Source organism: Nicotiana tomentosiformis, chromosome 6 (genome assembly GCF_000390325.3).
Source record: "Nicotiana tomentosiformis chromosome 6, ASM39032v3, whole genome shotgun sequence".
In the NCBI taxonomy this organism is placed as follows: Eukaryota; Viridiplantae; Streptophyta; class Magnoliopsida; order Solanales; family Solanaceae; genus Nicotiana; species Nicotiana tomentosiformis.
The window spans coordinates 11,357,426-11,374,204 of record NC_090817.1 but is presented as its reverse complement, the minus strand read 5'-3'; the positions used below and the strand labels follow the sequence as shown (position 1 = coordinate 11,374,204).

General features: G+C 32.8%; 1 protein-coding gene across 1 annotated transcript; it reads right to left on the bottom strand.

Annotated features, from left to right (window-relative positions):
* Positions 1 to 7,940: 7,940 nt before the first annotated feature.
* On the bottom strand, positions 7,941 to 8,291 carry LOC138893568 (uncharacterized). The gene has a single exon (XM_070178196.1). The coding sequence runs from the start codon at positions 8,289 to 8,291 to the stop codon at positions 7,941 to 7,943; it is 351 nt and encodes a 116-aa protein (XP_070034297.1).
* Positions 8,292 to 16,779: the final 8,488 nt, after the last annotated feature.

Sequence of the window (16,779 nt, the reverse complement as noted above, 5' to 3'; positions counted from 1 at the left end):
TAACATGTTGACCTCATCATCATACAACAACGAGACGTCCTTAATCACCCCAGTGTATGTTACAGGAACATTTTTAGCCTCTAAATATCTATAAAGGACCTTCCTAGGTACTTTATCGTACGCTTTCTCTAGGTCAATAAATACCATATGCAAATCTTTCTTCTTATCCCTGTACTGTTCCACCTACCTCCTAACAAGATAGATGTCTTCCGTAATCGAATGTCTCGTCATGAAACCGAACTGATTCTCGGATATAGATACGGTATTCCTTACCCTCGCTTTCACCTCCCTCTCCCAAACTTTTATAGTATGACTAAGCAACTTGATATCCCTATAGCTTTTACAATTTTTGATATCACCTTTATTCTTATACAACATAATCATCGTACTAGTTAAGTTTTTCTTATTTGTTCAAACTTTAGTGGACGGAGTTATTCAATACGTATGGTGAATAAAAGATAGGGATCTTTATACAAATAGCCGGTCATATTCATTGTTTACTTTTTTTTAGCCATATACATAGATTATACATTGATTATACACAACTATACATATAAAATATATAAATTATGTATGTATATACCTCCATCAGCTATTTTTAATTTAAGTGATTAGATAGGCGGCTATTTGGGTTAATTGTTCTAAAAGAGATAATAGGCAAGGGGTGAATTATAGAAAAAAAATAGCGAGGTAATTTTTTTTTTTATTTGCCTAAGCCTTAATGGATAGAGTTATCACGTATATATACTTGTAGGGAAGATAATAGAAAACTATGACTAGGCAGCAGCAGATCCAAGATTTAAATTTAATGGGTTCATTTTCTACGATTTTTAGCATTGCACTCATTATACTATTAGCATATATCATGGGTTCAAATCTAATACTTGTTGAAATTTTGATAGTTTTTTACATATAAATTCATACTCCATGTCGAAAGTTATGAGTTAAGTTGAATCTGTAGCCGAAAGGCTACATCCGCCTCTATGCCTAAGTTTTGATATACAAAATTACCTGATATATATACCGGTGGAAAGTAATAAATAACCGATTACATAATTAACAAAAATATAAATTAGTCTAGACATTACCATTACCAAAAAAAAGAAAAAAGAAAAAAAGGTGTAAAAATGAGTAAAAGAGAGCACCACATATAAACTGTAAAGCTGAGTTGGAATTCTGGATAAGGAAGCAAAGAATCTATGTATTAAGAAGACATAGGGACCCAAGTATATCTTCATGGTACAATCTCATGAATGACCCATTTGTCATATTGTTTGATATTGCAAGATCTTTACCCTTTTTGGCTATTTGACAAACATTTTCTCTTTTGGGAGTGTGGCCCCCTAATTCCATCCAAAATTTTGGAAACTGTCATGCATTATGAATATGTTCACAAAAGCATTACAAAATATTCCGCGTTCATGTAAAGTCTGAAAAAACGCATCAGGCTATCCTTTATTGCATTCTGAATATAAGTAGTACATACTTGTTTTTCTTTTTAAATGTGTAATAAAGAAGATTTTTAGTATTTTCGTTTTAATTTAACTAACGGTGTATTTAACTAACGGTGTATGATTGTGTACTAAATTTGAGAAAGAACAATTTTTTTTTGAAAGCTGTCATCTTAAACGAATCATCTCATCAAGGATAAAATAAAAAACTTAAAATATGTTCTTTTTTAGAATAAACTAAAAAAGAAACTTATATACTGTACATAAAATGCAACTAAGTAAATAATATTTATTATAACTATTGACGTTTCACTTATTCTCTCTTAGATGCCACCAAAGGTAGTTCATCTCTATATGTATAGTTGTTGGGCAATTATGACAAGAAATCTAACACACATCTCATCAATATGATAAAACTTTGTGACGAGAATTCGTACACCATTGTTCACTGATGCTCTTACTAGTTATAATATATATTATTTTTTTGATTTCCCGCTCAATGTTTGCTATTCGCGAGGGGTAAAGCATTTTCTAATTAAAGCGGATTTACACTTAGGACTCGAATTTGAAATCTCTCGTTAAAAATGAAGGAGTACTTAACACTTTACCGCGAACACCATGACGCTAGTTGGTAGTTATAATAATTGAAATGACACTGCGATTAGCATAGCATATATTGTTGTGTACTTGTACTAGCATACTCACAGATCCATCATTTTCACACCTTTTTTGCTATCTTTGTCAGCCCAGCTCATTTTCCAGCTTCATACGAATAATTTCTCAAAGGACAATATAATAAGATTTTGTTCTACAGTCTATCTCCACGGGTTCTAGTCGTACTATATTTTGGAGGGCCATATTTACATGCAAATTACGTGCGCTTTTCATCCAAACAAAAATGAATCAAACTCTTATTGGCGAGTGAAATTCTTTTTGGAGAAAAATTATCAGTTTAAATGTAAGTCTATTTGCAGTTATCCCATGAAATTAGTCGGTATGCACGCAAGTTGGCCTAAATACTACAGTTATAAAATAAATGTAAGCCCATTTGGCTAATTAACGGACTAAAAGCAGTTGATAAGCACGTAGGCGAACTCAGGATTTGAAGGTAGTGGGTCACATGAGGGATTTGTCCAACCAATGCGCCCATCAAACTTTTAAGAGAAAACTACACTCTATAGCCCTTCAAAATTTTAATAGCTTATATTTTTGCCCATTGACAGAAAATGGCCCCCCGGTCCAAACATATTACATCTAATAGCCTGAAATATTTATTTTGTATATTTTTTTGTATAGTGACAGTATATTTTGTATATTTGTTGTATAATGACAGTCTATTTTGTATAATGACAGTCTATTTTGTATAGTGACAGTCTATTTAGTATATATTTTATATAGTGACAGTCTATTTTGTATATTTTTTGTATAGTGACAGTCTATTGTATATAAATTGTACAATGACAGTCTATTTTGTATAGTGACAGTCTATTTTGTATATATTTTGTATAGTGACAGTCTATTTAGTATATATTTTATATAATGACAGTCTATTTTTGTATATATTTTATATAGTGGCAATTTATTTTGTATATATTTTGTATAGTGAAGACTATGAGATAAAAAATTAAAAAGCAAAATACTTCAAAAATAATACTAAAATCTATTTTTGGAAGGACGAAGGCAGCACCTGCAGCAGAAATGGGCACTACAATTCACGTTTGAATTTTCAAAATTCCAACTCCCAAAATCCACCAAACAATTCCAGTCCTCTTTCTCCCTTCTTTCCCCCTCTTACTTCGATCGCGTACCCATTTTCCTTTCCCTTTCTCCCAAACCCTAATTTCAAACCTCCCAAATCTCTATACATATATCAATTCAATTCAACCCCCCCCCCACACACACATATATATATATATATATATATAGAGAGAGAGAGAGAGAGCGAGGTTGAAAGAGAAAGGGAGGAAAATAGAGAGAGAGAGAGAGAGAGAAAGAGAAAGAGAAAAGAGTTGATGGTGGCGATTATAGAAGGAGAGGAAGGGTTGAAAAAATTGTTGGATAAATCTAAAGTTTTTAAGATTTTTAGATACCCAATTTCGGGTATTAAAGACCCAGAAAGAGAATTCACTGGTAAGAACAAAGCATCCAATTTCTTAAGCTTCCCTATCTCCGACGGAATGTTGCCGGAAAGTTTACAGTTAGCAGCATCGAAACGTACGAGCTCAGACAAGTTCCCTATCTCCGGTGAGATTCCTCCGGAGAATCTGCTGTAGTATCCGACATGTCTGCAGCTCGACACTCTATTTCCGTAATAGTTGGATCGGTGGCTAGTCTTTTAATTAATTTTGGGCTATAAAATGCATACATCAATTTTGTGGCTAGCGGATGATATTAGTTTCTAGCGGCCGGCCATAAATGAAGTTTGCTCAACTTTTAATCTTAAGAGTTCCAAACAAAATATATGACCTTTTAATATATATATATATATATATATATATATATATACCGAGATTAACGAGGTCTGATAATCCTTGTACTCAGAACATAGGTCCGCCTTTGTATCTATTAAAATGACTAAATGCCTTAAGACTTATTACAAAAAAAATATAAACATATAAATATATATTTACATGTTTGGGATTAAGGTATAATTATTATTATTATATAAAAGTATATCTACGTCATTACATGGCAGAGGATAAATAACTTAAACGAAGTGGAGAGAGAGAGTTAACGGTGTTACTTAACGACAAGTATTTCAAAGGATTACAGAAAAATATTATGAATAAATTAAATAGTAAAAGACTTAGTCTTGAACTCAAATTTATGTTTTGCTAAATTAGCAGATCTGAGATGAAGAACCCTAGCTAAGACAATGTGATTTGAGAGAAGAAGTGAAATGGAGAAGAGGAAATTATTTGTACTCGCATACTCAATGAAACAATACACTATACATTGCTATTTATACAACTTAACTAAGATTAACAAACTAACCGACCTAACGAACTACTAACCACCTCACTGATAAATAGACTAAAATGCCTATGTTCTATGTACAACTAAGTGACCCATTTCTCTACACTCCCCTCAAGCTAGGTGGTACAAATACATCAAACACACCTAACTTAGAACTTAAGTTTTCATGCTGAACTATGTTCAAGCCTTTTGTCAACAAATATGCCACATGCTCTCTTGTTCCTACATATTTGGTATTAACTAATCCCAACAGAATTTTTTCCCTTATGAAATGGCAATTTATGTCAATATGTTTGGTCCTTTCGTGAAACACAGGGTTAACAACTATTTGCATTGATGTCTTACTATCACAGTAGATATCAACAGGTAACTGAACTTCAAATCCAATCTCTTTTATTAATTCAGCTAACCAAACTAGCACTACAACTGCAGCTGCTAAATTTCTATATTCTGCTTCTACTGAACTTCTTTAGACATTTGCTTATTTTTTGGACTTTCAGGATAATAAGGAATCTCCTAGCTTTATTAGAAAGCCTGTTACAGACTTCCTAGAGTGCCGACAAGCAGCTCAGTCTGCATCGCAATAGGCTTATATTGTGCCTTTGTTATTACTTGATAGTAGCACTCCTTGGCCAGAATGGTTTTTCACATATCTGACTATTCTCATAGCTGCCTCCATGTGGGATCATTTTGATTGTTGTAGAAACTGATTCAAGGTTTGTACACTGAATGTTAGATTAGGTCTTTTTACTGTTAGGTACAACATCTTCCCATTTAGTCTTTAGTAAGCTCCTGGATCAGTCAACAACTCATCTTCTGTACTTTCTTGAGTCTTCAGATGATCATCATACTCCTTTGTAGCCAATTTTGCATTCATCTCTAAAGGTGTTATAGCTGGCTTAACTGCTCCAAGTCCAAGTTCTGAGATGAGTTCTAATGCATATTTTCTCTCATGCATTAGAATTCCTTTCTCAGACCTGGCAAATTCTATACCCAAAAAATACTTGAGTTGTCCTAAGTCCTTCATCTTGAAGGTTTGTTGCAAAGCTGTCTTTGTTTTTTCTATCAATTGTAAGCTAGTACCAATTACTAGCATATCATCTACATACACAAGCACAATAATAATGCCTCATTCTGGTAGCTTCTTGACAAATAAAGAGCGATCATATTAACTGAGAAAAGCCAAATGTACACAATGCTTCAGTAAGCTTCTCATTCCACTGTCTTTAAGCTTGCTTAAGCCCATATAAGGATTGGATGAGCCTAAACACTACATGTGACTCCCCCTGGGTCTTAAATCTTAGTGAAAACTCTATATAAATCTCATCAAATAGACCACCTTGCAAAATAACATTATACACATACATTTGATGGATGTGCTATCTCTTAGCAGCATCAACAGATAATATTGTCCTTATAATTACCATCTTGACTTCAGGAGAAAAGGACTCCTTGTAGTCAATTCCTTCTTTCTGAGAGTATCCTTTAACCACTAGCCTGGCCTTGAACCTCTCCAACTTTCCTGAAGCCTTATATTTAACTTTATATACCCACTTACATCCCAATAGAAATCTTGCCTTTAGGAAGTTATACTACCTCTCATGTATTGTTACTCTCCAGTGCCTCAATCTCTAATTGCATGGCCTCCACCCATCTAGGATATTTAGGATAAACACCACTGTAAGTTACATAGTTGGCTATGTTATAAGGAACACTCTGATGAATATTAAGATAAACTAAGTCTTTTAGCCAAATAGGTGGATTCCTATCTCTTGTAGATCTTCTAATGCCAGCAGGTTGTAGAGAGTGATGCCATGAAGTTGTGTTTGTGCAAGTGCTTGCTACTGAATAGGACTATGATCTAATGGACATGCTTTTTCTTCAAGATCATCTGCCATAGGAAGTTATGTATCTTCAATGGGAAGCATTTCTGCTTCTTGATTTGTATAGGGCTCTAGTTCTTCATGGTTGACCTCTATGTTGTGCCCATAGTTGATTCCAGTTTGAGATGTGAGATATGAATTATAGGTTGAGGTATCAGGTTGTAAGAAAATAGGAGAATGAGAGTTGTGTTGTTTGGAGCATATGAATGGAAAGTATATAGCACCGAAATTGTTTTAGCACAACACAAACATCTGATTTAAGATTTAAAAGAAACAACCAAGTCATTCTTGAGAAGTCATCTACCATAGTTAGAAAGTGTTTATTTCCATCAAAGGTTGAGACTCTATATGGTCCTCATACATCAACATATACTAGTTCAAAACATTGAATAATTTTGATATTGCTACTAGTGAATGGAAGTCTAGTGTGTTTAGCAAGTGAACACATATGACACTTATTTATGGTAGATATACAATTATCTAGTTTTAATGAAAATAACTTTTGAAGTACTCCAATTGACACATGCCCAACCTCGTATGCCACAAATCAACATCTACTCCTTTTTGTGCTGCATTCTGCAGATTCTTTACTTCAGTTTCTTTAACAATCATGCTCCTTGTTTGAAGTATCATAGCTACATGTTGTGCTAGAATGTAAAGATCTCATGTTTCTTTACCAATCACTTTCACTATCCCACTATAAAGATCCTAGAAAATACAGAAATTAGGGGGGAAAATGACACAACACTATAGAGCCTTAGTTATTTTTGACACTAATAGCAGATTATATTTGAACCGAGGAATGTATAGCACATTTTCAATTGTGCTCCATGCTAAGAGTATACTAGTACCAATATGTGTGACATTAGCTACTTCTCCATCAGGTAGGTGAACTTTCTTAGAGTTACTAGGTTTGACTTCTTCTGCCTTAGACAACAGACTAGGATCAGATAGCATGTGATTGGTTCTCCTGTATCAATGATCCAACCATGATCATTATTATCCACTAAACATGCACTATTGATACCTGCCGTGTTTGCTGAAGGAATGGTCCCAATAGCTTTGTTTAGCATTTGCAATATTTGATCATAGTGTTCCTTAGTAAATGAATAAGCAGGAGTTTGAGGTGTTTGCTTCCCTTGTCCACTCTTATGAGGTCCTGGAGTCTGCATCATCAATTGTGATTGAGACTGCATCTGTGAGCTTTGTCCTTGTTCAGTCTGCATCATGAATTGGGGCTATGTCTGGCAGTTTTGATTTGTTTCCTCAGTAAAACCACTGTAAGCAGAGGAATTATCTGCTCCCCATTTCTTCTTGGATTTAAATCCTTGTGGATAACCAATGATCTTGTAGAAATTCTCTTTTCTATGACCTTTCTTCCTACGATACTCACAAAACTCACCATAGCCTTTCTTTGGTCTTGGATAACTATTAGGGTAAAAATTACCAGGCTGCACATTAGAACTACTAGTTTGAAAATTATTGTTTTGAAAGCTCCCATACCTAGAGTTGAGTAGCGCAGTAGGTTCAAAATTCTCAGATGTGATAGCAACAGTTGTGACTAAGTTTTCTGCTATAGCAGCTACTGGCTTTTGGTCCTCATCTCTCATGATCATAGAGTATGCTTGATTCACTGAGGGTGAGGGATCTGACTCCTTGCTTGAGAGTATGACTCATTTAAGCCCATTAGAAAATGATACAACTTTTGCCTTCTCATATGCACTACATAGTCTCTAGATTTAACACAATCACAACCAGGTGCAGGTACTAGAGTCTCGTACTCATCCCACATATCCTTTAATTTTGTATAATACGCAGAAACTGAAGAAGTACCTTGATACATAGTTGCAATCTCCTTATGCAGTTTGTAAGGCCTAGATCCATCCACCTTGTTGAATCTTTCCCGAAGATCTTCCCACATTGCATGTGCACTCGATCCAAACACAACTCCTCCAATAAGTTGAGGAGTTACAACATTCATCAATCAGGAGAGTACAATAGCGTTACATCTCTCCCACTGTTCCCAGAGATTATCACGAAAATTCTCCTTTTTCCACGTTCCTTCCACAATACCTAGCTTGTTTCTTCCTCTTAGAGCAATCCTCATTGAACGATCCCAAAGAGTATAGTTTTCAGTACATGTTAATTGAAACGAAATGAGATGAGCTCCATTCGTATCTGCTAGTCCTTGGTACAACGGGTGATTGTGAGGTAAATCGACCGAAAATCCATTTCAGCAGTTCTACCTGTTCTAGTGACAAAGGTGTCAGCAACAACAATATCTCCCATGGCTTCTTAGCCGTGCTTCAGTAACAGTTACTTATGTTAAAAATGGTGACAATTTCTATGGCAATTTTTCAATCACAAATCTACCAGCTCAACACACGCAACTTCAGCTTGAATCGATGAGGACTAGAATCGCTATACCATACTGAATTAGGAGATCTAATATGAAGTTAGCTGAGACAATGTGATTTGAGAGAAAAAGTGAAATGGAGAAGAGAAAAATATTTGTATTCACATATTCAATGAAACGGTATACTATACATTTCTATTTATACAACTTAACTAAGCTTAACAAATTAACCCGCCTAACAGACTACTAACCACTTCACTGATAAATAGACTAAAATGCCCCTCCTCTATGTACAACTAAGTGACCCCTTTCTCTACATGTTTCTCTACTGCAAAGTATATTAAAATTACCAATCCAACACTTAAATAATTGTACCCACCATATCTATGCAACTTGTGTGAAGTGAAAGCTATGCAAACTGTGGTTGTCTCTTTTCTTTTTCGTCATTTAGTCTCTTAACAAATGCCCAAAATTCCAAGCTTCCTTAACTATGTTCCAGCTTTGGGGGATGCCAGCTATTTAAAGTCCTATTTGCACTAGTGGAGCCATCTTTGTCTAACGTGTGTCACGTGACACTTCTTGGAAAATTACCTACATTGTATAGTTATATAAAATTATTTTCATGTATATATAATATACATTAAATTCCTTTAGCTTTTCCCGTGTATTTATCTTTTCATATTTTGAACACTTTTAGTAAAATTCTGATTCCACCATTTCCTATATGCAACACTATATGTTATCTATTTTCCTGCTGGATTTTTTGTCTATTCCATTCTTATGATAATAATACTCTAGATTGATCTTTTCCTAAAGAGTACGTATAAAAGATTGTTGAGGATTTGGTTTTGGTGATCAATTCAACGATACGATACACTTGATGATATGTTGGATACAAGGAATAAATATTTTAAATTAGCACTTTTTAATGGCCAAACTTAAATTAATATATATGCATGGTTTTGTTAAATGAAAATGAAGAAGACCCAATATATTAATTATCCATACCTATAAAGAAATCCCTTTGTTTTAGTTCCTTATGAGACTATTTGTTTGCTGTTTCATCAGACGATCATAATATGTCAAGCATTTGTTCTCCTCCGCACAGAGCAGAGCTCGAATTTTGATTTTATGAGTTTTGAATTTTAAAATAAGAATGTTAAAAGCTACTAATTGGATTCTAAATTTACTATTTGTATATATTTAATATTTTTTTTAAATACAAATAATATATTTGAACAAAAACTACTGAGTTCGATCGAATTCATATTCAGGCTTCTAGCTTCGCCACGACCTCCACACCAAAAAGACGTGGGAATGCGTATAATATTTGTTTTTTCCTCTCTCTCTCTCTTTATCCTTTTTCGATTCTCATATAATTATATATCATATTACTTAAGGATATGAGGGGATGAATGAGTTCCCATCATTAACCAGATGTATCGAAATGAAGTTTTGAAAATAAAAAAAACTCCGAGTAGAAAGCGTGGACCCTTATAATCGACCCTATATATTACGAATTCAGATTAGTCGAGATCAATAAATGTTGATACTTGGGATTGCACTATGTATATATACCATTGTGGAGGGCAATAGTGATTGATTGTACTTTTTGGGGTTCACTAAAATTCTCATGCAATATATGCATAGTCATAATTGCACAGTAAGACGAATTTAAGACAGGCTGGTAGAGTAGAAACAGTGGGGTATATTTATGATTTTGATCATTTTGAGATATGAGACCACTCTCATGATAATAGTCCTATCCCCATGTAGATTTGCAGTATCTTTGAGGACTTCACATTCCTCCTTTTGCATGGTATTTTGTCTGTGAGTACTTGAAAAACGGATTTATGCTTTGAAGTTTATGAGTTCCTGTAAGTCAGTGGTGTAGCTACCTTATGCCAAGGGTGGTCAAGCGCACACCCATCGTCGAAAAATTATACTATATATATAAGTTAAATACTACTTTATATGGTTATATATTATATTTTGAACACCCTTAACACAATTGAGTGAGGTAGTTTAGCGGTTCAAAGTAACGTGTTATTCACGGGTTCAGAGTTCTGCTCATTTTGTTTGTCAAAACTAAACGGAGACCACCATGTGTGATTTATTCGATTCTTTTTCAACCTAATAAAATAAGTCTTAAAACTTAAAATTTGTGTAGAAATAAACAACTAATCTTAAAAGTAATTTTTTAACTATAATTTCTTAAATAAATAATATAATTTAAAAGTCAAGTTCTACAAAAGTTTCTTCAATAAAAGCTCTCTACAAACTACAAGTTCTCTGGACTCTCTCTTTTCTTTGGTTTTATGCTTACTTTTATTAGTAAAATTTCTAATGTTATACTTTTGTTATTTTAATTTTGATTTATAAAACTATAGTTCTATTAAAAGTTATTTTATTGTTTAGTTAAATGTTGCGTAGTTTTATTTAAAAAATTTGATACAATTCATCGACAAAAAAAATATTGACTAGTTTAAAGTTTGAACACTCTTGGCGAAATTCCTGACTACACCACTGCTATAAGGCTCTCAAGTTAATATAATAATATTTAGATTTATAATCAAATATCTATATAAATTTAATAGACTCTTCATATATATATACAAGGTTCACGTAAATTGCAACTAACATCATAGATTCACCCTTGTGTCTCTCGATCTATTAGCCCAGTTCGAGCCCTAAATCGCTCGGTAGCGAATTCAGAATTTACACATCTTTCATTCTTAATTGAGAGTGGAATTCCAAAATATATAGTATCTAACTTTGTCTATAATTATTTTACGCACGCGCGCGCGCGCGCGCACACATATATATATATATATATATGTATTGATTTCGAAATACTGAGTTTGGAAACTATCCCATAGTTTAATTAACACTATAGTTTAATTTGTACCATCTTGGACTGTAACTATCCCAACTATCCCAAATAAGACAACACATTTCAACTATAATTAAGTAAATAATTATACACAGTACACACGCATATTTTGGAAAATGTTGAGACGGAAAACGTCTTGTCTAAAAATCTAAAACCTTTCACTTTCTAATGGAATCAATGAAGAAAGATTTGATTTTCTGATTTATTGATTTGCAATTGGTCTATCAATTAGAAAATTCAAATTTTGGAAGATTAAGATAAGACTAAGGAGTAGCCACAAAATTCACTTTTCTTGATCCCGTGACACAATATGCTATGGGTGCAGATGGGAATTTCCAAAAAGGGTTAAAAGGAAAAGAAATGAGAATTAAGGAAATATTCTAAACACACTTCCACCTTTCTAACAGTAATATTAAATCTTATATTCAGAGAGAGAGATCAGTGTGTGAAAGATGCAGAACTGTTGCAAAATATTATGGGATATTTTCAATTTTAGTCCGCGTCAGAAACTATTTACATTCGATAGCTAAAAAAGTGTATAAAATTTATATAATTTTTGTTTATAACATACAAAATATATATATATATATATATATATATATATATATACACACACAAAAAAAAAAAAATATACATAAAATATACATTTTCGGCTATTATTTTGAGAGCGGCTATATAGTGTCATTTTCCCACATTATTGGATAGGGTCCACTCATAAGGTGTTCTGGATGACCCATAAGTCCATTAATAAGTCTTCCTCCTAAATCCTACTTATAACCTATAAATACACAACTATGAGTGTATAGAAAAGAGGTTTCTCTAACGTTTCTAATGAACAACAAATGGCGGCTAGGGTTTGATTCTCTGCATCTTAGAGAAAGATAATTGGGTTGTATAGAAACAGAGAGTTCATCCGCCACGTGAGGATTCTCAACGACTAGTCATTCGAGTCGAGTTGCTGGAGATCCGCTTTTATTAACATGAAATGACTGTAACATGTGTGCAACATGGCTTTGTATGACTTGAGACAACACAAAAATGATTAGGCCAGCTCGTCCACTTTATGGTGGAAAAAAAACTTCGAAAAATTATTTTATCTTGTTTGATCGGAGAGAAAAATATTTTCCTAAGCCAAATGAAGACATTATTGTATCCTTTGTAGCAGTAATATGTAATAAGCAATTATGTCACGTCGCAATTTTTTTTTTATTTAAAGAAAATTTGCTTTGACTAATCAACTTAATTTTCATTATCCATTAATATGTGTATCAGACATACTCGTGTTTCGCATTATATTATTCTTTCTTTACGTAATGTTCTTGTTTCAAATTAATATGGAAGACGATCTTAATTAAGAATAACCTGCAAAATCTGTCAAACAAGCTAATTAAGTTAGATGAATTGGTCATTATATAATATACTAAGTAAATTTTGGACGGATTGAATAATATATGACTAGTTATTAAGTCAATTAATATTAACGCATCCCTCTTACGACTCCCTCAAGGTATCTTAACCCAAATAAACTTTTTACATATTTTGATCCAAGTAAACTTTACGAATTTTTATACAAATAGCCGATCGAATTTACTATCTAATTTTTTCATCCGATATACATAGATATATTATATATTGATTATATACGATTATACACATATCATACATGAATTACATATATATTATACATCTATCGGCTACTTTTAGTTTAAGCTATTGGGTGGATGGCTTATTTAGGTTAATTCTTCTAAACTTTTAGGTATGTTAAGTCATAAACTTTATATACTTTATTGACTTAATTAGTTTAACAATCTCAAATTTAATCAAATTGCCTGTTTGACACCCCTAGACCTAGTTCTAACATGTACAATATAATGTTAGTACACACAAAACTTCTCTCACACCAGAAAAAACCCTATAATAATCAGTATTCAGACAGATGTGAAAGGGACAATGCTGCTTTAATTTGTACTAGCTACTATAGATTTTTTGTGAAATTTGTTGAAACACATTTCAATGATTCCAAAATAACTCAATTTGTACAAGACCGTGAAATTAAATTGCTTAGTATATTTTTAATGAAATAAGTATATACTTGAAGTTGCACCTAGAATATAAGTTAGGACCACGAAATGCATGAAAGACTATGTGTGGAGCCTTCGAGATCTTTACGTCAAATAGTCAAAGATTATAAGTTGAAATGGTAGTTTTGTTTTGGCTATATATTGAAAATAATGTAGTATATTCAAAACTAAATCTTTGCTTTGGACCTCACACAATAAATTAGGAATATTACACTTAACTACCCTATGCATTAACTTATTACAACTACATAAAAGTGCATCTACAACAATCGAGCAACGTCTCTCGTGTCTCCGTCAACTTATTTAATTTCTCCTAACTAGATATAATAAAGTGGAAGAGAGCATTGGAACAACGATAAAGTTATTTTCGCGTGATCTGTAAGTTACAGGTTCGAGTCGTGGAAGCAATCACTAATGCTTGCACTAAGGTAGATTGTCTACGTCACACCCTTTGGGATGCGACCTTTCTCTAAACCCTGCGTGAATGCGATATATCATATGCACCAGACTGCCTCAATATCAGAAAGATCTCTCTCAAAAGTCTGGCTACGACTAGTAGCGAATGTAGGAATTTCATCAGGGGAATTCAAAAGTAAATTATCTTGTACGTATGCGCATATATAGCATAAATTTTGCATAAATTTTCGTATAAGATTTAATCGAACTCCATCAACGATATGTAGCTATGCGATTGGCCGCAATTGCCTAACGAGTCATTACTTAAAAAGGATACTTCTCGTTGTCCATCGTTCCTTAATTAAATTTTCCAAGCATGCAATACTTATAGAATACAAATAATAAAATTAATTTTGACCATAAATATCGTAGTTCTCAAATTTCGTGGTTCTCTCTATAGTGTGTGTGTGTGTGTGAGATTGGCATATTGTATGGCATATATAATCTTGTGTTTGTCCTAACAAATAGAAATACCACGCCACTCATGAAGCCAATTATAATTTTTAGTGATTGCCTCACATTTTTCTGTCTTATTCGTGTAGCACTGTAGCTACGCCAAAACATTTTCAGAACCATTTCAATTTCCATATCACATGGAATTGTATGTTTATTTTGTTTGCATCAATCATTTTTCTTTTTTGGTTGTTGGGACACGAGAGATATACAACTCTATGATATCAATAATGAATTGTGATTGGAATGGTAAATGTTGATTCATTCAAGCAGATGTTTCAGGTTCGAGTCTTGGGTATAAAATCGCCTTTGTTACGGTGCATTTTACCTCCCAATCAGAGACCAACCTATGTTTGGAGTAGAGGAGTCACCGAACCCTGTTAATTAACTTAGCAAAATATCTGGATATATATGTTTATATATATGTTTAAAATAATCATATATATTTTACTTGAAATCTTAAGATCAAAAGTCAGATGGAGGTACTAGTCGAGCAGTCTGCTCATGTGGTCACGTTCAAATCCTAGGTCTGCCTCTAATCCGAATGTGAAACTTTTAGTCTTGAATTCAGATTTAATCGAACTCAATACAAGTATTAGATGTCAATACAAGTATTAGATGTCACATAGTCAGACAAGACGGTAAATAAGGATGTCAAAATATGCAAGAACCAACCAAACATGAGACTTTAAATATATGTGAACCCACTTTTACAATAGTTATTGACTTCTCTATGTCCGGAAATCTTATCGCGTAAAACCTAACTGGCATCTTCTTTGAAACAGCCAAGCTAAGATAATTTCTCCGAATTGTTAAGATCCTATTTGGATTCAAACGTGTTTGGTAGGATGAAAGTTATTTTCGATAAAAAATATTTTTTGATGTCTAATTGATGAGTTAAAATATATTCTCCGAGATAATTATAATAGTAAACTTTAATAAAATAAGAATATTAGAATGAGAGCGTCTTGATGAAATTGCTGGGCATAGTGTTTAATTGTTTTGGGACAAATAATATAAAATTAAAAGTTAAGATAATTATAAGAAAAAGTAATTTTCTTACATAATTAAATGAGAGAAGTATTCCCCTTTTAATAGAAAAAATTTATGATCAATGAATACCAGAAAAATGACTTTCGTGGTACCAAATATTGGCCGAACCCATAAGTAATTGGACTAACGAGTTATTAATTTTACTACTAAAAAACATGAATTAGCGACGGACAAATTCTATAATTAAACAAAAAAATCTGACGTTAATCCAATTTAGTGACGGATTAGCGATAGATTATCAAAAATTCTATTAGCTACGAGTGATTTAGCAACATATTAGCGATAAAGTTCGTAACTAATTTTTTTTTTTTTTTTGGTAGTGTTTGCTTGCTACAATTCTTCTACTAGACTAGATTTGGTGTTACTTACTATGAATTTGTCTTATAATAGTGTGAAATAAATCGAGAACATGCATGCACAAAATCAAAGAAACTTAGAAGGAAAAAAGAAGAATAGAAAGGGAAATTAATGTAAAAGATACGGTCAAGTTGAAAGTGATGAAATCTATATTGAAATGGACAAGGCAGAGTTGTGGTAATTTGGAATTTGACTTTTCAGATTGAATGTTACCAATAATACCTACAAATAAGATCTTAGAATGAGGGGGAAAGAATCATATTGATGTTTCCTCTTACTTTCCAGTAAATTTCCCTTCTCAGTGTCAGCTGCTAATTTGCAGAATATTTTCCAAATGTATAATGCCTATCAATTTTTTTATCCAATTAAACCAAAGATATATGAAGATTGCATTAGATATTGAATGGATAGTTTGAGAAATATGTACTTTTAATGTGGACCTAATTTTGACTTTTGTTTCTTAGTATTGGAAGCAAAGACCACATAAACTCGAGACCCTTAGGGGTCGTTTGGTAGAGGGTACAAGAATAATACACAATATTGTGTATTAGTAATGTTGATATTAGTTATGCTTGCTTTAGTTATACTGGTACTAGTTATGGTGACATATTACTTATCCATTGTTTGGTTTGATGTATTAAAGCATTGCACAATTTCTAAAAGAATTGTTTGTTTACAAAAAAAACCTCATAATCAGTCCATCACTTTATCTTTTTAAAAGAAACATATGTTGAGGAATGTTTGTATATGAAAAAGGTTTTAAAAAAATATTTGATTTGTCTATCTATATTGTAGTATAGAACTTAATATTTATTTATAA

What these genes read in the sequence shown, in the direction of transcription:
- LOC138893568 (XM_070178196.1), bottom strand. Translation starts at nt 8,291, where the DNA reads ATGAATGTTGTAACTCCTCAACTTATTGGAGGAGTTGTGTTTGGATCG.